At 38.2% G+C, this 24,402-nt stretch overlaps 1 protein-coding gene, 1 long non-coding RNA gene and 1 pseudogene across 6 annotated transcripts in view; 2 read left to right on the top strand and 1 right to left on the bottom strand.

Annotated features, from left to right (window-relative positions):
* The window catches only part of EGF (epidermal growth factor), a 93,071-nt gene that overhangs the window by 40,147 nt on the left and 28,522 nt on the right, over positions 1-24,402 (bottom strand). For all 5 annotated transcript variants that reach the window (XM_077882286.1, XM_077882287.1, XM_077882288.1 and 2 more), the window contains exons 5-10: positions 23,486-23,688; positions 10,828-10,953; positions 9,429-9,551; positions 3,881-4,003; positions 2,864-2,989; positions 1,653-1,789 (exon numbers count right to left, since the gene is read on the bottom strand). In XM_077882286.1, the coding sequence (XP_077738412.1) occupies positions 1,653-1,789; positions 2,864-2,989; positions 3,881-4,003; positions 9,429-9,551; positions 10,828-10,953; positions 23,486-23,688 (838 nt within the window). The remainder of the gene's footprint in view (positions 1-1,652; positions 1,790-2,863; positions 2,990-3,880; positions 4,004-9,428; positions 9,552-10,827; positions 10,954-23,485; positions 23,689-24,402) is intronic.
* Positions 5,661-6,510, top strand: LOC144303926 (large ribosomal subunit protein eL30 pseudogene; annotated as a pseudogene).
* LOC144304211 (uncharacterized) lies at positions 19,387-20,454 on the top strand. The gene is made up of 2 exons (XR_013371155.1): positions 19,387-19,650; positions 20,105-20,454. It is a non-coding gene; the product is annotated as an uncharacterized LOC144304211 (long non-coding RNA).

Raw genomic sequence — 24,402 nt, 5'->3', positions numbered from 1 at the left:
GACAAAGTCTAGATATTTGCTAAAGTTTCTTTGATCTCTGGCCATATTGAATTTCATTTTAATTAATCCACCTTGGTCAACAGAACCTAACTTGCAGGTGCAAAGCCCTTTTTTTAAGTCTCCTATACAGACTACCAAACAGATACAAGAATTTTGTGAGAGTTTTAAAAACAGTTGTCAGCTGACAACTTAATGATGGCATTGGTGGAATTTTAACTGAGTATGTATATGTACATAAACTATAATAAATGATGAGAATGTTCATACAATGGTAATTTATTAACTAGTGGATTATCATCTTTGTAGATAAAACAGAAAAGGTTTTATTCCATAATACAAAAATGGGTACTTCTCCTATTAAAAAACACTAAGCTAGAGCTCTTCTCAAACTCAAATGTGCATGCGAATCATCTGGAAATCTTGTTAAAATGGAGATTCTGCTTCAGGGGTCAGAGTTAGAGCCTGGGAGTCTGCAATTCTAACAAGTTCCAGGTGATGTTGATGCTGCCAGTCCAAGGACCACAGTTTGATGAGCAAGAGCAAGAGAACTTAACCAGGGAAATGAAAAACAGCCACATGACTGTAAGTTCATTCTGGGTCTAATGCTGACTGTGTTGAGGGAAAAAAAAAACACACACAAAATTAGTTTGGTAATAAATGAACCTTGAACTGACTTTTTTCTATTAATTGTTTATTTCTACAAATACAATTCTTCCATGGAGTCCAATAGATTCAGTTCAAGGAAAATAAAGAAGGGTTTTTGTTTTTTTTTTTTTTTGCTAATGTTTGAGTATGAAACTTCTAAAATAGTTATATTTGGCTATCAATCCATAGCAATTACACACAGAATCAATCTGCTTCACTCTGTCTCTTTTGACCATTTACCAGACTGCTTCAAAGCAGGAAGATACAAAAATACAAAGTTTAAAATCCTAGAAATTAATGCACTATCTAGTAATAACTAATTAACTAATAACTATGTATATTTATAATTACCGTGTGATTAACCTCCAGAAGACACCATAACATCTTGTTTTAAGTACATGCTAACCGAGGACAAATATAACCCACCCAACCTCTCACTCCTTCTGCTATCCGCAAATACCTAAAAAACTATTTATGGCAGTCCTCCTGAGTGTACGGCACTGTGCTAGCCTTCCAGACTCATCTCCAAAGAGAAGCTAAATTTAAGATCCTGCTCAACCGGGGATCCCTGGGTGGCTCAGCAGTTCAGCACCTGCCTTTGGCCCAGGGCGTGATCCTGGAGTCCCAGGATCGAGTCCCACGTCAGGCTCCCTGCATGGAGCCTGCTTCTCCCTCTGCCTGTGTCTCTGCCTCTCATTCTCCCTCTCTCTCTCTCTTTCTCTCTCTATCATGAATAAATAAATAAAATCTTTGAAAAATAAAGATCCTGCTCAACCATTCTCAATAAAATGATTGAATCACTGTAAGGACTAGGCTAAGGTTATGAGAGTAAGAGTGTCCTTGAAATTTCCCAAATTACGCTCCAATGTCTGTATGTACATTTTTCTATGCTTATTCATTCTGAGCTTAGCACAGGATTTTCAAGTAGCTCAGGTCATCTATTAGGATAAAATCCTCTACTCTGCCCTTAAAGCATAGCCACATCTGTTCAAGTGACAAAACCATACCTTATTTTCCACAGGGTCGTGATCAAGGGCAAAAACCATTCCCATTTGCTGGCTGAGCAGGGTTCCATAATCTGTTCCATCAAAATGCATGTGTCGAATATCTTGAGAATTGGCAAACAGCAAAAATGGTTGTGGTCCTGTTAACCAAATTCAAGTATGGCTGTATTTAAAATATGCCTTGGAACCCGATAAGCACTTCTGACTTTTCCTTTTCACTGTATCCTCTTTCTACAGTTTGCCTTCTTAATTTCCCACCAAATGTGGTATAGGTTAAGACAGTCAAGAAGATTTCTTCTATGAGGCGATATTTTATCAGAATTCCATTTTACTGGATTCCCCTCTGTCTGGGTGCCTGCTTTTAAAATGCAAATTACTTATAAAAAGAGCCAGCATTAAATAGCTAACCCCACAGCTAGATGATGCAAGTCTTAGTCCCATAATCTCCTTGCTTCACACATATAGAAACATCTTAATATTAGCAGATTATATAAATTCATGTCCAAATAAATACCATTCTCTGACCTGGGTACTTCTGAAAGGGAGGCATGATTATTCGGGTTAATAACAAGGCCTCTGATATTTTCAGAGCTCAGATTATGCTATATTCACTAACGCCCTAGGAAGTTAAGAGTCTTGGGCTCTAAATCAAGCTCTTCAGGCTCATCATTATGTCATCTCAGATTACAAGCATAATTAACCTAGGAGAGATAACATCAATTTGGTATAAATCTAGGAATCCAAGGCTGCTGAAAGATTAAGAGATGTAATATCAGAAGATGAAAAAATTATTCAAGCATTCAGCAACATATTAAATTTTGACATAAAAAGGACAGATTTTGTCAAAGTATTATGATAGTTACATTCACTGGAGAGATGAAAATCAAATCAATCAACAAATATTTATTAAACACTTCTAAACTATAAAGTATTTTAAGACTATTCTGGTCGTGATTTTCGCATATACTGGAATGCCATACTAAATGTCATGACAAATCTTTGCTGAGTACTAGTAAACTTAAAAACATTCCTCAAAAACATGATTTTTGTGATTCTTATTTATATTTACAATGTTATTTGTTTTCTATCTCCAAAAATAAGAAGTCAGACATTCTACTCAGAAGCCAAAAGCAACGTAACTCTCCATCTTTCTAAATAAAATGTTTCACATAATCTTTTTGCAGCGACACACTTTCAAAGTCCGCAGCACTAACCTGATGCTGCACAGCTTTGTTTGTCCAGTTGTAGGTCATACCCAGGAAAGCAACCACATTCCCAGGATACTGGGCTGAGAGGGAGGCAGAGCTGGCTACATCCACCATTATCAGGTGATGAACAGCCTACAAAAACAAGCAGTTGTTAATGATGCGTTCAAAAATAAAACAATTTTTCATCAAAATAGTGAGTGAACTAAGTATATGTTGATTTTTAAAATCATTTCCACAGTCTTGTATACTGCTGCAATCAAATTTATTTTTCAGAGACTAGGAGCAAAATGTCATCATATTCCATTTTCCTATAACCCCATGTCTTGAATGTTAACCCTTCACAACCCAGCAACCCTTGGCCTCTGTACTATCACTGAGTTTGAAAAACAAGTGTACTGACAGTGGAATAAAAAATATATTTTGATGAGTTTGACAGCTGGTCTAATTCTTGCAAGTGAGTAATGTATTTTTTTCTCACATATATTTCTGGCCCTGTGATTTTTTTTTTTTTGCTTTCTTTATTTAAAAAAAAAAGCCACACATAACTATATGTTAATTTTAAGTTATATCCAGCTCTCTATATGCTTAAATCTCTATGAAGATAAAAGTAGAGAGGCATTAATTCGCTACAAGGAATAAACTAAAGACTCTGCATCCATCATCTTGTTCAACGCTGGCCACAAATCCAGGAGGCAGGTCTACTAACTTCCACAGATGAAAAAAAAAAATGAAACTAAGGGAGGGCAAGTAGTCCAAAATAACACTGCTTGTAACAGTTAATGAATGCTACCTCAGAGCTGTCTAACTCCAAAGCCCTTGCTCATAACCACCACGCTATGCTGTCTAAAAGCAAAAAAAAAAAACACAAATAAAAACCTGACAAAAATCTACATACTATTCTGCTGCACCAATATCTTTTCAAGTATAATGTTGGAAAGTCTCTTCTCCATTATATCAAAGATCAATCTTTAGATGTCACTCAGAAAGTTTGTTTTCAAACAAACAAAAAGTAAATAAACTTACCACTACATGTTTTTCCATCTGCCTCAAGCACTGAGCCTTCAGGACAGAAACATATGGGACCATCTGATGTCAGAACACAGTCATGGCTACATTTAGATGTATTGCTCGGACAGGCAATTAATTCTAATCATTGAAGCATAAGGTCAAGATTAGTGTTAAGTCAGATTTGTGGAAATTTAGCAAAATCAACAGCTAAAAAATGCTACACTAAAAAGAGTAAGTTAATGACATTTCATAAAGACATTTATGAAATGCTGTGGTAAGGGTGATGTAAAAATACAGAAAATTCTCAAATCTAAAAAATTAAAGAAAGGCTTCTCTTTTTGGCAAATGACTCTAGCTTCCTCTAAGTTTCTTCTATGTCAAATAATATTTTCAAAGTTATTAATCATCAAAATTCCAAAATATTTTAAATGTAACTTAGCCAAAGGATTTGCAAGTTCATCTGGAAAACTAATTGTATACGTAAAAAAACTAAGAACATGGTATGAGTGTGGTTAGGTGTAGGAAGAGAGTGAGAGGCTCTTAACAAATATCAAAATGTATCATAAAGGAGCATTAACTAAATAAGTGCAGGTATAGACAGAAAAGATAATAGAGCCAGAGAGAAAGCTCATTTTAGAAAAAGACTCAGGTATGCATAAGAATGTAGTATATGATAAATGTATTTTTTAAGATTTGTTTATTTATTTGAGAGAGAGAGCTGGCATGCATGTGCACACACAAGTTGCAGGAGAGGCAGAGGAGGAGAAATCTTCAACTAGACTCTCCATTGAGTGTGGAGCCTGATGTAAATCCACAAGCCATGAGATCATATGACCTGCGCCAAAACCAAGAGTCAGATGCTTAACCACCTGAGCTACCCAGATGCCCCTGTGGTAAAGGTATTTTAAATCATTGATCATGTGAATGATCATCCAACATGGCACAGAAATAACTGAGAAATGATTTGAAAAGTTACATCCCTACCTTACACCATACATCAAAATAAATTACAAGAAAATCAAAGATTAAAATAGAAAATACATGTACTATAGAGGTCTTAGAAGTTTTGACAATCAAATGAGATTATGCATGTCACATAGTGTATTCCATAACACATTAACATCATGCACTTAAGTATATTTGCCAACTGGTAAATTACATGGTATTAGAAGGGAAAGTTCCAGAGACAGGAACAAATGTAGTGGGTAATCTCATTACCATTACCCATGGTAAATTCATTACCATCCATCTATTTTTAAATGCCTTAAATGTCATAAGCACTTACCACACTCAGACTGATCTACTCATCATCATCTCTGGAACAGGGCTAGACAATGCATATGGTCTTAAATATTAATTTCTACTTAGCTATGTTAGTAGATTCAATAAGAAACCTATAAGAAGGTACGAGAGTATGTAATCTTAAATTGAAAGTGGGCATGTCCATATAAATTTATACTTTATTTCTCTCTTTAAAAAGTGTTTTCCTGGCTCTGATGGCCTGAAAGGCTAGACACAATGACTAACCTAGTAGTAGCAGATTATGTTCTCTAAATATAATTTTCTCATTAAAAACAAGTATCATTCTTTAAGAAATTGCTAATGCCAGGTCTAGAACATAGAATATATAAGATAAGCCTGGAAAATATATCTTACGAGATAACAAGGAAATCTAGGATATTATTGTTAATGGCTGCTACAACCATTCATTGAAAGACTGTTGGACTCTTTCTCAATTTCAACTACCTTAGTGGCTGTTCTTGTTTGGAAACTGTCCTATACCTAAGGCGGGAAGATGGTGGCCTCACAGCACATGAAAAAGTTGCTGGAGTAGATCAACTCTAGGCTCAAACTCATTATGAAGAGTGGAAAGTACAGACTGCAATACAAAAAAACTCTGAAATGATTAGACAAGACAAACAAAACTGGTGATCCTCACTAGCCACTGTTACCCAGCTTTGCAGAAATCTACAGTAGAGTACTGTACCATGTTGGCCCAAACTGGTGTCCATCACTAGAGTGGCAATAACATTAAATTAGGCACAGCATGTGGAAAATATCAGAGAGTATACACACTAGCTGTTACTCATCCAGGTGATTTTGATATCATTAAAAATATGCCCAAACAGGGGATCCCTGGGTGGCGCAGCAGTTTGGCGCCTGCCTTTGGCCCAGGGCGCGATCCGGGAGACCCGGGATTGAATCCCACATCGGGCTCCTGGTGCATGGAGCCTGCTTCTCCCTCTGCCTGTGTCTCTGCCTCTCTCTCTCTCTCTCTCTCTGTGTGTGTGACTATAATAAATAAATAAATAAATAAATAAATAAATAAATAAATAAAATATGCCCAAACAACTTCCATGGAGGGTGTCAGAGTAGGAAGATACTAAGCTCACCTCATCCCATGGATAAATCTAGATAACACCCACATCGGTGTAAATAACCCAGAAAACAACCTGGAGACTGGCAGAAAAAAACTGTCCACAGCTTGTTGTAGGGACATGGCTAGGACCCAAAGTGACATGGCAAGACATACCTTGGGAGGAAGTGCCAATGCAAGCACAAAGAATGGAGAAGAGCAGACCCTCACCTCCGGCTCCCCATCCCAGGCACGGGGGGACCCACACTGGGAAGATGAAGTACCATAACATTTAGCTATGAAAACCAGAGAGGCTTGGCTCAAACAGCAGGACCTTTAAATACCAGTGAGCTCAGCTGAAGCTGAATCCCCACCCTTGAGGAGACAGCACAACAAAGAGCAAACTGAGATACAGCATAGAAGCAGCAGTTAGAAAAACACCTGGAGTATACAAAAAGGAGATTTATTTACTAATTTCAAAATGTTCACTAGAGGGAAAAGGATCTTTAGGAGACTTCTCCAGGAACAAAAGAACTGGCTCATGCTATTTCTCTCCCCCACCCCTGGCCCAGATACACAGACACCTATGGGAATCAGTAGTGCCAACACTCTCCACCTGGCTCACTAACAATACATCCTGCCCCCACGCTCTCCTGTAGACCCCTACTGCATCTAACCTGTCCTAGGCAAGAGTTCTCCAAAGTGGCTCCACAAGATTGGCATAATGCAAAGAGCCGCATCAGAGGCCAGCACCGCTTAAAAGTGACTCTTGTGTTGGGGAGAAGGGAAGATAACCACACACATGTTTGACAGCAACTCGGGATAGACATCAAGTCTGACTGCGAGCCCCAGCCACCACTGAAAGCCTCTCAGGAGACAAACATAGGGAGAGTACCCTGCAGTTTGGTGCAGTCACAGCCCTGGCAAACATCTGTTATGACTCAACTCAAGGCCAAAGTGGTCCCAGACTGACCCATTAATAACACAGGGGCCAAGGATGTCCACTCACGATTTTTATTCAACATAATACTGGAAATCCTAGCCATAGCAACTAGGCAACACAAAGAAATAAAAAGTATCCAAATTGGTAAGGAAGATGACTCTCACTATTTGTAGATGACATGATACTACAGAGGAAAACCCTAAAGACTCCACCAAAAAACTATTAGAACTGATAAGTGAATTCAGTAAAGTCACAGAACACAAAATTGATCTACAGAAATATCCTACATTCCTATACACTAATAATGAAGCCACAGAAAGTGAAATTTTAAAAAAAATCATATATACAATACCACCAAAACAATAAGATATTAAGGAATAAATTTAACCAAAGAAGTGAGAAGCCTGTACCCTAAACACTATAAAACACTGATAAAACAAATTCAAGATGACACAAATAAATGGAAAGATATTCCATGCTTATGGATTGGAAGAACCGATATTGCTAAAATGTCTATACTACTCACCCAAAGCAATCTACAGATTTAATGTAATCCTTATCAAAATATCAATAGCATTTTTCATAGAACTAAACTAAAACAAATAATCCTAACATTTGTAGGGAAACACTAAAGACTGAATAGCCAAAGAAACCTTGAAAAAGAAAAGCAAAATTGGAGGTATCACAATCCCAGGTTTCAAGATGTATTACAAAACTGTAGTAATCAAAACAATGTGGTACCGGCACAAATATAGACACATAGATTAACAGAACAGAATAGAGAGCCCAGAAATAAACTCATAATTATATTGTCAGCAATCTTCAACAAAGGAGTCAAGAATATGCAATGGGAAAAGGACAGTCTCTTTAACAAATGGTGTTAGGAAAACTGGATAGCTACTTGTAAAGGAATGAAACTAGACCACTCTTTCGCCATCCACAAAAATAAACTCAAGATAGATTAAAGAACTAAACATAAGACCTGAAGCCATAAAAATCCTTAAAGAGAGCACTGGCAGTAATTTTTCTGAAATTGGCCATAGCAATGTCTAAATATGTCTCCTAAGGCAAGGAAAACAAAAGCAAAAATAAGTTCTTGGGACTACATCAAATGAAAAAGTCTCTGAACAGCAAGGGAGGCAATCAATGAAACAAAAAGACAACCACTGGATGGGAAAGATATTTGTAAATGACATATCTGACAAGGAGTTAGTACGTAAAATATTTAAAGAACTGATACAACTCAACACCCAAAAAACAAAACAAAAAAATCCAATTTTAAAATAGGCAGAAGACATAAGCAGATATTTCTCCAAAGAAGACCTACAAGTAACCAACAGACACATGAAAAGACGCTCAACATCACTCATCATTAGAGAAATACAAATCAAAACTATAATGAGATATCACTTCACTCCTGTCAGAATAACACTACTGGATATTTACCCAAAAAATATGAAAACACTAATCAAAAGGATACATGCACCCCTATGTTTATTGCAGCATTTTGACAATAGCCAAATTATGGAAGCAGCCTAAGTGTCCATCAACAGATAAATGAATAAAGGAGAATTGGATGTAATTGGATGTGTGTGTGTGTGTGTGTGTGTGTGTGTGTGTAATGGACTATTATTCATAAAAATGAAATATTGACATTTGCAAAAACTTGGATGGATCTAGATGGCATAACGCTAAGTGAAACAAGTCACTCAGAGAAAGACAAAAAGAAGTGAGGGAATCTGTAGAATAAAAGTGAAGTATTAAGCTAATAGAATATACATAGTTCTTGTCTGGATGGTTAGTTAAATGAATCAACTGTTTAAAAAGACCTTTTAAAGTAATTTGAACACCTAGACAACATTTAATGTTATTAGGGAATTATTGCTGATTTTTTTCAGGTGACAATGGTATTGTGATTATACCTAAAAACTAACTAGATAATAGATGATAACAGGGAATCACAGCTAGTGTTTTAGATATAATAAAGTATCATGATTGAGTTTTTACATGCTTATCTTTCAGAGATACACAGTAAAATATGGATAAAGAAACAAGAAATATATATATAGAGAGATAGATTTATATACGTGTTTCCCAACCTTAGAGGTTTTAATTTAATAAATCTGGGGTCTAGTCATTCATGTACATTCTAAAATATCAAGATAATTCTGATGCATACTGCTGATCAAGGACCACCAACCCAGATCATAGCTACCTTAGAAACATCACTGAAAATGAAAGAAAATAATGCGATAAATACTTACGATGACACCGTTTCCCATCAGGAAGCAGAATAAATCCTACAGGGCATGTGCAATAATAAGATCCAGGGATGTTTTCACACCCAAGAGTACAGCCATGATTCCAAAAGGCACATTCATTGACATCTATACAATGACGACAGTAAAACATAAATGGTTATTTTTTAAATAAATTGTAATATTACTAATAAGCACAAAGTATAATATCTCACACTTGTATTTGCTATAACTGAGAATGGAAAGTCTGTTTTTTTTTAAAGATTTTATTTATTTATTCATTAGAGACACAGAGAGAGAGGCAGAGACACAGGCAGGGGGGAGAAGCAGGCTCCACGCAGGGAGCCCGATGTGGGACTCGATCTTGGGTCTCCAGGATCACGCCCTGGGCTGAAGGCAGGTGCTAAACCACTGAGCCATGTGGGCTGCCCTAAGACTGTTTTTGCTACCCTGGCAAATAACGAAATAAGTCAGTTCATTGTCACGAAAGTCATTTTTATTGTCACAGTTTATGCTTTCAAATAAATCTGTATTTTCATACTAAAATTGCCTTCAGGAAAAAGTAGTACAATTTCCCATGAAAAATGTAGCCATTGAAGTCAGGGACTCTTGAAAGTCCTTGATCAGGAAATGACATCCCCTGCTCTGCTCTTCAGCACTCTCGGGGCTGACAGGAGCCCTTCACTTGAATACAGGAACATTCCCCAGCAGATTCACTGCGGCAGAAACCCAGCTTTCAGGCCAATGTTCTATGCAATGGCTCTCCCCCACTAGTCCCAGGTGAGCAGAAGGCATATACTTAACTTATACTTAAATGTCAGCTTTACCCGACATCTCACCCCAACTAATTCTACTGAATGAGTGCTACAGTCATTGGATGCTCTTAATTAGTAACTCACTGGACTTCCCAGGAGAAAGGATACAGTATTTCTCCTGGGTTCACTGAACTGGACCTGAAGCTTCAAAATAGGAGGAACCCCAGATAAACAGTCTCAATGCACAGTTTCCCAAATTCCTACCAGAACGTTATGGGATATGGTATGGAAGTCACTCTTTGAGGATCGAATGATAGTCATGGAACCATACTACCTTAAACAATTTGAAAATACTGACATTTTGCACACTGTCAAACCCACCGAGGTCCACGGAGTCCACTCAGAGAATCCCTGCCTTATATTAAGTTCTGAGTAGCCTCTGTGAGTATTTGATATAGGAACATGACGCATAAAGATCTGAAAGTTATTACAAAAACTTTAATGGAAGAAAAATTAAAATCATTTTTCTGGAGAAAAAGGGGGGAAAACCTCAAGTTGGTTTTGCTTTGAGGCTCTAGATGACCCACTGAAGACCAGCCACTGGCTCAGGTGGGCTGTCCTTGCTTTTAGGTAGCTACCCTGCACATTACCTTCACAGTATTTTCCATCTTGGCTTAAAGTATATCCCTCTGCACACGTGCATGAATAGGACTTTGAATCTTGACCACACGTGCTGCCTCTGCAGTTACCTTGCTTCCATTTGCAGAGTTTCTGATCTAAAAGAGAAGATGGGGAAAAAAAATAAATGAAAGAAAAGATGGTTTATTTGGATTGGGGATGCATTTTGACAGGGACACTCCTTGATCCTTTGTGGTGTTTAGAAGTCTAATTTCCCTGTGACAAGAGCAGGGGTGTTGTCTTTCACAGTGGTGGCACTGCTCAGGAGCCAAACGGTACTAGCCTGGATTCTGAGGCATTCAGAGAGGCAGCCCACTTATTTCTCTAATTGTGTTATTCCTACCAAAGTACTTGGGATTGGACATCCTAATTAGCTGGAGATTTCATTCCTTGGATTACAAACACTAAACACATCTTACTAGCTTTTTCATTCTGCTTCATTTATTTTTTTTTAAGATTTCTTTATTTATTTGAGAGAGAGAGACCGTGAGCACACAGGGGAGGGGGAAAGGGAGAGAGAGAGAGAGAGTCTTAAGCAGTTTGGCACTGAGCCTGCACTCCTTGCCCAACTGAGTCTCATGACCCTGAGATCATGACCTGAGCCTACCACATGAGCAGAAACCAAGAGACAGTGCTTAACCAGCTGAACCATCCAGACACACCTCTGCTTTACTTTTTAATATATGTTTATATTTATACATATATAATTTTATACAATTCTCAGCGTTCATCAAGGTAAGTGTACTCTTGGGGCACCTGAGCGTCTGCCTTTGGTTCAGGTCGTGATCTTGGGGGTCCTGAGATTGAGTCCCGCATAGGGCTCCCCATGGGGAGCCTGCTTCTCCTTCTGCCTGTCTCTGCCTCTCTTTCTGTGTCTCTCATGAACAAATAAATTCATAAATAAATAAAATCTTTTTTTCAGAAAAAGATAACTGTACTCTTAATCCCCTTTATTTCACTCATTCTGGTTTACTTTTATAAAAAGAATATAATAAAGCATATAAACAAAAATTCTGAAAATGAAATATCTGTTTAAGAAAAAAAGCTTTAATCCTAAGAACATCTTTTTTTAAGTATATAAGTTTGACATATATATATATACATACATACATATATATATGTATGTATATATATATGTTTTTAGGCTGTTTTTAGGATCTTTATTTAAAGAACAACATCTTTCAGACTTAAAATATGCCACTGCCATATGTCTTATCCCCAAATTTCTGAGTTTATTGCTGCCAGTATTCCGTGTTTTACAAAATAACCCATGGTAAATAGTAAAATCTGCTTAGTAGGGTATGTGCTTGGGCTGAATTAGCCAAATATATGGAATAACAAATGGCCAACTTTGCACCTTTGATTTTCAGAGCCAAGATCAAGAGACAAACTAGTAACAGATATACCCTGTTCAAATTTTGCTCCATCTTACTTTTTGCCAATTTTAACAATGACAGGACCTTTGTAAAAATATTCTGGGAAATACAGAGTTAAACTTGAGTCTAAGGGAAGGTTTCAGGATCCAGGTAGATATGGAGGCCAGAACTCTGGCAAGAGGTGATAGCAAAGGAAGAAGACCAGGGTCATGGATCTGGAGCCCTGGCAGAGATGTGATCACTGACAGCCTATGAATAATGAGAAGTGTCAAGGACCCAAAGGAAGGACTGCTAAAAACAGTCTTGCTGTGAATGACACAGGGACCAAAACAGCGAGAGCCTGAGCTCACCAGTGCAAGAAATTGAGACCATTCTCCAAGTAGGGCTGTCCTCTGGTCTCTGCTTATATACTTAATAAAGATGTGTCCTCACTCTAACTCTACCAATTTCCTTCTAGTTCAAGTCACTAAACACTCTTCTTGACCAGGAACACCATGACACAGTAAAAACATATTCTTGCCCTCTTGAAAATGTCACCAGTGTGCATTGAGACTACCTGGCATTTTACCCTTTAGAGATCCTGATTTGGTGAATCAAGAAAAAGGCTCAGGAATCTGCATTTTCAACTAAATCTGAGTGATTCTGTTGTCAAGAGTCTTCATACCACACTTTGCGAAACACCTGCCTAATGTATTGATGAAACATCCCAACCTCCCTACAGTTATGAACACCTCCCTTTAGCAAGTCTGTTATGAACTTAGTTCTTTTAAACTTGTTTATTCAGATGTCATGACAGAATTAAATACAAAAGCAATCTTGCCAATTATTCAATACTGTTGCATTATTATGTACTGAATCAGTTCAGATCTACACTAAGTTTCTTGGATATTGATTCCAAACATTTTGTTTCTTGTCTGTGGTTTTTACACCAATCACACATGTATAGCTACATTGCCTTCAGATTCCTACATGCTTCAGATGTTAAAATTTTAACTAAGTAAAACGAAAAAATAAAATGATCCAAATTTTAAAAGTAAATGACTAAACATAGGAGACTAAATACATCCACTTTGAATTGCTAAAAAAAAAAAAAAAAAAAAAAAAGGACATGTATCCTTCTGAACTTTAATTTTTATAAAGTTTGAAAGGGAATAACAACAATAAAAATACAGAAATGTCTGACTTGGCCTTTCTTTTTTAATTTGAAGATCTAACTGGCTTTATTAAATGATTTGTGAATGCAGCAGCACCCTACTAGGTGAAGAGCCAATCCTCTGATTCTGCCTTTTAAAGGCACCAAAGTGTTACCACTTTCCTGAGGTAACAAAAAATTGAGGAATTAGGCTTCTTAAAAATATCCCTTAAAAAAATCTTGCCAAACCCAGTATGATAGGTGAGTACTGGATTAAGGACTAAGAAAACCAAGTTTTCTGGTTCTGCCTTTACATCGATCATTATCTCTTTCACCTTGGTTTCCTAATCAATGAAATAAAAGTGTTAGAATAAATATTCTGAGTTCCCTTACTTAAAAAAATTTTTATGGTTCTATACAGAATCAGATGTTTGTGGTAAATTCCTCTAAGGAGTCTCAAACCTTAATTACTGCTTATAATGTGTTGATAGGGATTCAAACTGCTTAGTGAAGACAAACAACTGTGTCCAGGGTACATGAAATACTCTGTTCTTATCTAGATCCACTATTATTTATCCCTCTTTTGTACTTTTCTCCTTCCTCTCTCCTATGCTTACCTGTGCTCTTATCATCATTATCATCATCATCATCATCATCATCATCATCATCACCATCTCGTGTATCTCATTCACATTTTATAGCCCAGAAAGCACACAGCATAGTGCCCTTTCACAACTCAGGTATGCTACAAACATAAAATTAATGCACAAAAAAAACTGTGATCATGTCACTTGCAAGGAGGAACTTTTAGTTCCTCCTTGAATTTCCAGTCAACCTGAGGGTTAGAACTCAGATGGACTATGCTAGCCCAGTACCCCTTCCATGCTACCATGCTGCTGATGGTTTGACTGGTACTCATTAGCAATATATTTCACTCTTTAACGATGAAGACGGGCAACAAAACAATCACCATTTTCCTCTAAATGGTTAGGCTAAGAATGCGACCTGAGTTCAGGCACTAAACACTTTAAAAGGTCATTTTAGGAAGTGGCAAAACATAGAGGATTGAAGGCTATATTTTTGTTTAATCTCTTTAATCTCTGCTGTTCTTTAGCTTCAAATTAGGCCAAAGCTAGCACTCAAACCGCTGCTACTGACCTCAGATAACACCCCTTCCCAGAGCTCAGCAGTGCGGCTTAATTACCTCTGAGATCAAATTAAAGCTCCTAATCATGGAGTTAATGTCCACCACCAACTGCACCTTCAATAACTGCCTGCCTAACACACAGGCTTTCATGAGCTTTTCTGCACCAAGAAAATCTATAGACTTTACCCTGGTTCACTTCTGAAACAATGCAGATGGGATTCCCCATCTACTGATCATCTTCCCTCAACCTCAAATTCAGTATAAGACTCGCTCATCAACAAAGCCTTTCTAGTCTCTTCCATTTAAACCTATTTACTTTAACCAGTCTTATACTGCAATATTAGCACCTCCAGTATTTAATATATACAATAAAAATTCAAATAACGTTTTATAAAGCATTTACATGATCTCATTTAATTTTCATGACAAGCCCTTGAGCTATGCAGAGCACATATTATCTTTCATTTTATTAAGAAACCGTATCTTAAGTAATAAGGGGTAAACCTGAAAGTCAAGCTCAAATCTTCTGGTTATAGATCCCATCTCTAGATACATAGAAAGATAGACACTTGTGTGTGCATTATACATGTATACTTGTATGTATGTACATATATGTAACTATAAATTTTTAAAGAAAAATAAATATTACATATACAATATTATATCTGTTTTCTTTTTTTAAGGTTTTATTTATTTATTCATGAGAGACACAGAGAGAGAGAGAGAGAGAGAGAGAGAGGCAGAGACACAGGCAGAGGGAGAAGCAGGCTCCATGCAGGGAATCCGACGTGGGACTCGATCCCTGGTCTCCAGAATCATGCCCTGGGCTGAAGGTGGCGCTAAACCACTGAGCTACCCAGGCTCATATCTGTTTTCTATAAGAAACTAGTTATATTTTTGTTTCATTTATTTATTGTCTTCCTCATCAATGAGTTCCCTGAATAAAATGACTTCTTCAATTTCCTCAAAAAACTTCCCAGACTGTATAATGTAGGTTTATTCTTCTTTGTTCATAGAAAATAACAAGGAAAACAATACAAGAATAGTCTCTTGGAATTCCTAATTGCAATGAAAACAAACCCCACTTAACCAGAATTCAGGTACTTTGGATCCTTATCCATCTAAACCCCTCTAAGAATCAGAAAGTAAACAAATCAACAGCCTCTGAGCAGTTAAAAAATACATGCTTTTTACTCTCAGATGAGCCCCGTGGGCCCACTCAGTCTTTTCTTATTTTGTACCCACTTCTTACAAGTGTGATTATGACCAGCCCATAGCATAAAGATGGAGATGTGAGGTGTTCATGCCACTCTCATTGTCACCACCCATCTCCATTGCATTCCCCATTGGTACAAGTGACTACATGATTCCAGTGAGCCCAGAGGTAGCCTCAGCCCAGCTTTCCAGACTGCCAGAGACAGCTACTGGGAGAGGGCAGCTGAGATCCCTATTGGTCTTCTCTCCCACAAAGACTAGAAGCCTCAATTCAGGGCTCCTCCTGGAGAAAAATGGTACAATTGAGAGTCAAATGATAATAACTGTAGTGAATGAAACATGTCAAATATTTTTTTAAATCTATGAGTTTATCAAGCTGCTTAAAAAGATACCCTTTATCTGAAAACAGATAAGGGAAAGAATCAAACATTTAATTTACTTTTCCTATAAAAGATCCTCCCCAGGGAAATCATAGCTGAAGTAGAAAACTCCTTCAGCTAACAAATGCATAAGCAGTGATAGAATTAGAGTGTCACCTCTTTGAAACTCTAATGAAAAAATGGCTCTAGGCAATGATAATCAATAGCTTCTAAAACTATTATGTGGAAGGCTGATGGGAAACTTTACAATGGATGGACCACTTTGGCAACACCTAAACTGCTGACAAATCTTGAACATCACAGTAAGAACTAGAATTAGCCACTGCATGCTCCCTGGTGTGATCAATAGAAAGCATACAGTACCACCTTTAAGTGATCCTACAAAAAAAATCTGAATCTGATCAGCCTTCTAGGCCAAAACTACCTGTTTATAGGAAATATGGAATCATGTTAAATGACACCATGGGGTTATAATCTGCAAAGTCCAAAGTGTGGAAAATTATACAGGACAAATATTCTTGTTTCTTCAACAAATAAATGGCAAAGAAATGCTTCAGATTAGAAAATAAACAGAGTCCATGGTTAGGCTTGTGGAAATCAGCAAAAAATGAGAGCCAATAGCAAGAAAGAAGACAGAAAAATAATAGAGAACCATTCCAAGTACTTAAAAGACGTTTATTTCAAGGGGCAAAAATTTGGTATCAGGGCAAACCTGCATTTAAAACCCAGCTGTGGGAACACCTGGATGGTTCAGTTAGCTATGCATCTGCCTTGGCTCAGGTCATGATCTCAAGGTCCTGGGATGGAGCCCTGCATCAAGCTCCCGGCTCAGTGGGGAGTCTGCTTCTCCCTCCCTGGTAATGCTCTCTCTCTCCCCCCTTCTCTCTCTCCCCCTTCTCTCTCTTTCTCTCTCTTCCTCTCTCAAATAAATAAATAAAATCTTAAAAAAAAAAACCAGCTTTGCCTCAAACCAGTCTGATGATTGTCCCACTGACATTTATCTTTGTGCGACCCTAGTTATTAACAAAATGTCAATAACCATCTATAAATAATGTTAGGAAGATATAATCATCCACATTTTGCTAAGATTTCTATGAAAAATAACAGATTTGGATGTTTGAACTGATCATTCAAAATTACATGAAAACAGAAAATAAGTGTTGGTGGAAATATAATATGGTATAGCCACTGCATGGAATATAGTATGGTGGTTCCTCAAAAAATTAAAAATGGAAATATCATGTGATCCAGCAATTCACTTCTGCCTATATATATCTGAAAGAATCAAAAGGAGAGTCTTGACGAGATATTCGTACGCCCATGTTCATTGCAGCATTATTCACAATAGCTGAAACATGGAAGTAACCCACATACCCATGGGCAGATGAATGCATAAACAAAATGTATACCACATGAAATTAGAATCTACAATTAAAGAATACAGAAGGACACCTGGGTTGCTCAGTGGCTGAGCGTCTGCCTTTTGCTCAGGGCATGATCCCAGGATCTGGGGGTCTGGAGATGGAGTCCCACATTGGGCTCCCTGTGAGGAGCCTGCTTCTCCCTCTGCCCATGTCTCTGCCTCTCTCTGTGTGTCTCTCATGAATAAATAAATGAAGTCTTTAAAAGGAAGGAAGGAAGGAAGGAAGGAAGGAAGGAAGGAAGGAAGGAAGGAAGGAAGGAAGGAAGGGAGGGAGGGAGGGAGGGAGGGAGGGAGGGAGGGAGGGAGGGAGGGAGGGAGGGAGGGAGGGAGGAAGAATACAAAAGAAAGCAAAAATATTTGGCACTTTTACAAAATAAAATCTATGAACAGTAAAACTAGTTGCAAAAATCCCCAGAAGTTGAGTCTGAAATAAGGTCATTAACATTGCATACAAAGGAGTTCCCACACTGGCTCTGAGATTCAATATAATATTGTAGGTGTTGGGCCAGCCAGGAAAGTACTATTGCCTAATAAGTTTAATCATGCCAACAAAAATGGGAGATCAATTCTGTGACAGTCAGAAGAGAGGGGTGTGTGTGTGTGTGTGTGTGTGTGTGTGAGAGAGAGAGAGAGAGAGAGAGAGAGAGCAAGAGAGAGAAATAGCTTCTGACCCCATGACCTATGCATACCAAAGCATTTAACCTCCAGAAGGCCATGGATAGATAAGAATATGCCAAATTACAGGTTTTCTCCAAACAAATAAGGCAAAATCTAAGATACAAAATGAGAGAGAATAGTAATTATTATTGCTATTATGTAAAAAATTGCTGAATTTCTTTCGTGTGATTGGGGAAGCAGCTTGGTGTCACTCTGCCTAGGTTCAAATCCCAATTCCCCCACAGGGTGCCCTTGAACAAAGATATGACATTTCTGCAACTCAGCTTTTTAATTTATAAAATGGGAGTAATAATCATACCTAGTTTATAGGATTGCTGTGAAAATTAAATGGAGTGATATAGGGAAAGCCAGGGCAGATAATTCTTTACACACTCTATAATTATGACAATTTCTGTTATTTCTAAGGATGTAGATTTCTAAGGAAGCCTGTATCATTTTCCTATTTTATCTCCTATGTAGCAGCGCATGTGGCTCCCAAATCTATTATTTTTGGTTCAGACCTCTTTCTTGAGATCTAGACAAATCCAAAGAAAAAAGAAAAATACACTGAGGCATAGTGAGAGTTAAGTGAGAAAACTGATTTAAAACATTGGGGGGCAGCCCCAGTGGTGCAGCGGTTTAGCGCCGCCTGCAGCCAGGGGTGTGATCCTGGAGACCCGGGATCGAGTCCCACGTCAGGCTCCCTGCATGGAGCTTGCTTCTCCCTCTGCCTGTGTCTCTGCCTCTCTCTTTGCTCTCTCTGAATGAATAAATAAATCTTAAAAAAAATAAAAAATAAAAAAAAAACATTGGGGATTTAGTCATATCAAAGGGAGCGGACTGTGTCAGATCAAGGGAAGGGGGGCGCTTACAACACTTAAGGAAGACAACATGTACTTAGAATGATAACCTTTTAAAAACTTGTTCGTTAGGATATTATTTAGGGGAGAGAGTGATAAAGGGTGATTATCCATTCTTTTATTTTTGATTGTGGAAGAGGCTATACAAAACACTTTGAGCATATCTCTGGGCTTCTTGCAATTTCTTTCTTTTTTTTCCCCAACTATTATTTATAAAATGTCCTCTAGGCACTGAGAGTACAAGGGAGAGGTGTCCTCCTGTCCTCATAGGAGTAAGGAAGTTTAGGAAGACGAACAGTAAGTGCCAAGTCAGGGAAATGTGTTATTCTGAGAAAAGCTAACCGAGGTTCACCATGAGTGGGGCAGGGAAGTTGCTTCTAAAAGAGGTAACGCTTGAGCTACTTCTCAGAGGACCAGGAGAGTGAGCCAGGGCAGAGAAAGCACGTTTTGGAACATGCTGAGAAGCCTGGCGGGGGAAGAGCAAGCACGTCCTGTGGGAGGAACTGAAATCTCTGAGCATGGCTGCAGCACAGAATGTAACACAGACAATGGTGAGAGGTGTGAGAGGTTCAGCTGAGAACGTTCTGTGAACAACTGTGAACAGGGTAAATAGACCGGATTTTCATTACGGGCAACAGAATTGTTGATTGGTTTTAACCAAGGACTAGCATGATTGGGCTCTCATTTCTGAAGGGTTATGCTACAGCCTGGAGAAAGGAGGCAGGGATACTGATTAAGCAGACGTTAGGGATGGATTGCTGCCAAATAGGGCACTAGTGGTTAGATGGCAGGCTGGGGAACTGTTGGGGGCTGGAGGTAATTTCATGAGGTGGGAGTGGGGAAAGAGAGAGGAAAGGGTCACACCCAAATTTCTGCCTTGGGAGATGGACATGAGAGGCCACTCACTGAGATAGGGATATTGGCAGGGGGGAGGTGAAAGTTGGCAGGTCAATTATTTCCTTTGTACCTGAAGCACTTGCAAGAAATCCAAGTAGAAATGCTCCAAAGGCATGGAAATCTACGGGCTTGATAAGGAAATTTTCCATGTGCCCACTGCAGGACCCTGAGCCTGGAAGGTGCAGACAGCAAGCAGGTGTGGCCCAGTTGAGGGACCTGAGTGACCACTCAGGAAACTGGTCAGAAGTATCAGAAAACCAGCCTTGATGGTGAAACCGTGGCTCTCCTGCGTGGACATGGGGCTCAGCCCCTGGTGGTAGCCAGCTCCTCTGTAACCAGCCAATCCGAATCAACAAAGCAAGGATTATTTTAAACTGAGAAATTACTGGAGTCTTCTTTGTGAAGTTCTGTGGCTTTGCTTTTGTAAATCCCACCCTTGCCCTAGCGTTCACTGGGGCTGCTCACATTCTTAGGAAATGAATAAATCAATTTTCTCTGCTGCTTAACTCTCACTGTGCCTCAGTCTCTCTCTTTGTTAATTGGTCTAGATCTCAAGAAAGAGGTCTGGGTTAGAAATAATAGATTCGGGAGTCAAGTGGGCTGCTGCATAGAAAATGAATTAGGAAAATGCTATAGGTTGTATGAGCTTTAGAGACTAACAATGCACTTAACCATATGAGTGGTTCTGAGAAGTCACTTGGGAAAAAGACCCCTTGTTTAATTTTATTTAACCCAGCCTGTCTAAATCATTTGACCCTGAAATTTTTTTACTCCCCGCCAATAATGCCATTAAATCCCATAGAACTAGTGTTTTGTAGAACATGCTTTGATAAATGCTACTTAAGGTATTTTGCATGAAGTAAGTTTATTGATACCATTATGTGTACAAACACTTAAATTTTATGTAAAAAATAATACCAACTAGGTTATATGATTTTTCTCGGTCATCGCCCCATTGAAGTAATTTCACTACTAAATGCCTTGCAAACCAAAATACTACCACCATCCACCTCTCCAGAGGAGCTGAAGTTGTAAGCTCACTATCCAGGAGGAACTAGCTAGCCTCTAGAAGTAGTAGGTCCTTAAATATGAAGGCACTTGAGAACCTGGTGACAGCTCTATACCACCTTCCTAAGGAGGGACAACTGCATATTTTCGTCTAACCTATCCAATCAAGAGATTCACAGTCCCTAAATCCCACCTAAAGAATTCCTGCTCTACCAAGCACTAAAATAATTTAAACCTATTTAATGATGGCTAAAGTAACAGTGCTTTTGAAATCAAAAGTCCTTTGCACTTAAAGTATATGTGAAGCACGTTCTTTGGTCACTAACTGGAGCCATAACTCCAATACCAACTGCCTTCCACATTTCAGGTCTGCCTGTAGATCTCCAGCTGGCAGTGATTTCCCAACCCAATTCTGTGATTTTCCAGGTTGTTTAAAGCTGTTCTTTAACGAATCACTATAGATTTTCTTCTAGAATTCATGCTTTCAATGTTTGTATTTGACCTCTCTATCAAAAAACCTGAGCAATTGTGGAAGATTCTGAAGAACTAAAGTATTTATGATAGAAAGAACAATAAACTGACCGACTTATCACAGGGATTTTTTTCTCCCAAAACCCATCATTAGTAATCTGTGTAATCTTGGAAAACTCACTCAACTTCTTCTCTAGGCTTCAGATTTCTCAATTATGAAACGAGTACGGTAATTTCTCACCTTTCTGTTTCATAAGGTTACCAGGACAAACCATAGGATAATGCTCACAAAAAGAATTTGGGAAGCATGAGGTTATACACAAATGTAAGAGATAGTGATGGACATGTCTATAATAATTACCAATGAGACTCAATGATTACTTATTCACAGTAGTGGTTAGTTCTAATTTTGTGGTGAGTCATCACCACTTGGACAATGAGTCATATGTGAAGACAGCTTGAGCCAAAATTCCCCATGGGAGGAATTTGGCAGAATTTGCCGCCTTCCTGCATGGAATACGGTCAACCATCTCAATCACAACACTGCCACCAGGTTGTTACTTACTGTTCTGCTCCAGTCCACAGTCAAATTATTTCCCACAACTTCTGTTTTATAAATTCAAGTAAATCAGTTCTCAAAGAATAAACACTTTGTTTATCTGAATAAACACTCATCTCGTGGATTTATTTTATCCTTGGAAGTCCCTCATCACTCAAAAGTAATTACACAAATTAAATTATGGTTTCTACCAAAGTCTTTAAAGAAATCAGTTAAAAAGCACTCACACTATTAGTTACCTCCTTGACCATATAAGAAATACTGATGTCAGTTCCCCTAGATTCTCACCTCCCTTCAGCAACCTCCTGCCTATCCTCCTGATCAGCTCTCATCAGTAATTCTGTCTAGGGCAGAAATAAACACATTCATCTACCAACTGTGGCAGGGACTCACAGTCCCCACCATTTCCCACACCACTACCAAATCCTAGTGGCATCCAACAGAAAGAAAACAAGAATTCTGCTTCAGAACCTCTTCTGGCTAATTGGGGATTAGATTGAATGTATGTCAAATCCTGCTTGAAGCTAGCCTTTTTTACATACAGCAAATCTTAGTGTAATGTCATTTGTGTGGTTTGTAAACCATACTGAAGAGCCTACCTAGAAAAAAGTAGATGCTAAAGAATTCAAACAAACACTACATTTGAAAGTAGAAATTTGGGGCTATGACTGGATTCAGTCAAACCATTCATTTTACTAACGTTATCTAAAATTCTTCATTTATAAATAAATCAGTAACCACTGAATATAGGGAGCTTTAAACAAACAAACAATCAAACAGGCATGGTTCCTGCCTGCATGGCATTTATAATAAAGTGGGAGAGAACATAAAAAAGAAAGCAAAATAATATGTAATTACACCTTGGGATGAGTTCAATGAAGGGTGTACAGAGAAAAAAATTGGAGGTGAGAGGTAAGCCTCCTTACCTCCTCTTGATTGGATGACCAGAGAAGGCTTCCAATCATAATGGAAGGACATAATACTTAATTAAGCTCAGAACTTCAGAAGAGAAATCTAGGCAGAGAAAGCAATGACTACAAAAGCCTAAAGGCACAAAGGGGAAGACATGTTTGATCAATTATGGGAAGACTTGATTCAGGTTCTGGCCCGGGGAGAGGGGGAATGTTAGATTAGTTTCATCAAATAATCTTAGGCCCAGTAAAATGTTGCATTTTAATCTAAATGCAAAGGAAAGCTTTTGAAGGATTTTAAGCCAGGGAGTTAATGGATCAGATTAACTATTTAAAGCCAAGAGGAAAAAAACCCGGAAAGATTAGTTGAGTGGCTACTACGACAGGCCAGGCAAGAAATGCTGGTTGTTGAACTGCAGTAGTGGCAATAGAGGAGAGATGTATTTAGGAGATAGAATGGAAAGGATTTGGTAGATTGAAAATTGGGGCTGAGGCAGTGGGAGAAATCAAGGATGGTTCATGAGTTCGTGGTTTGAGCAGGTGGACCAGTGGGGATGAAGTGCTAGACCCTGTTCAAGGTCAAAGATGACTCACCAGGTGCCCAAGTGCCACTCTCTGCCTTGGGCTGTAAGAGTGGATGCACTACTTTGATTCCACCAGGTGGTACAAATGATGAATCTAGGTTAATTCTAACCATATCCTTCCCACTGTGTTTGTTAGCTATCCAAATTGTCTTCTTTTTCCATGTTGAGTAGAAGATCTGATTCCCAAAAAGGGACATTGCAAAAAAATTATGCCTGAAAAACAACAGAAAAAAACATAAAGAATAGCAGAACATTTCCTCCCAGGCTTATTAACATTTCACTCCATTTCAATTAATTGACTGAATTTTAATTACCTACCTTTCAATTGTATCTCATTTAGGTTTAGAAGCAGATGTTAAGTTTAAAATTTTACTTATGTATTCATAATCTGAACTAATGGGATATAATTTTTGGCTTCAGGTTCATTGTCTCATTCTTTCCTAATCAACATTTAAGTGTAATGAAAATAAAATAGGGAAGAAAATAGGAATACTCTCAGAGTGGATTCTGCTTGAATCTATTTCACACTTGACTAATTTCTGCCTCTTACCACAAGCTGGAGAGTCAGTTACAGGCAAGATAGCAAATCAGATGAACTTTGATTTACACATATAGGACATAGTAATTCCAAAAAGATAACTAAAACCTATAACCAACATGTGAGAACTTCCAAATGCCAAAACTGTTAATTATTTTTATTTGCATTTCTTAATTAATTTTACTTAAGTTTCACAATAACCCCAAGAAGTAGCTACTATTATTATCCCCACATTAAAGGAAACTGAGGTGGCTCAGTCTGTTAAATATATGCCTTAGGCTTGGGTCATGATCTCAGGGTCCTGGGATCAATACCTGCATCAGGCTCCCTGCTTAGTGGGGAGTCTGCTTCTCCCACTCCCTCTGCCCTTTCCCCCTCCCACTTGTGCT

The sequence above is a fragment of the Canis aureus genome, chromosome 33 (assembly GCF_053574225.1).
Source record: "Canis aureus isolate CA01 chromosome 33, VMU_Caureus_v.1.0, whole genome shotgun sequence".
Classification (NCBI taxonomy): Eukaryota; Metazoa; Chordata; class Mammalia; order Carnivora; family Canidae; genus Canis; species Canis aureus.
The sequence above is the reverse complement of the archived record's forward strand: the minus strand, read 5'-3'. Positions and strand labels throughout refer to the sequence as shown.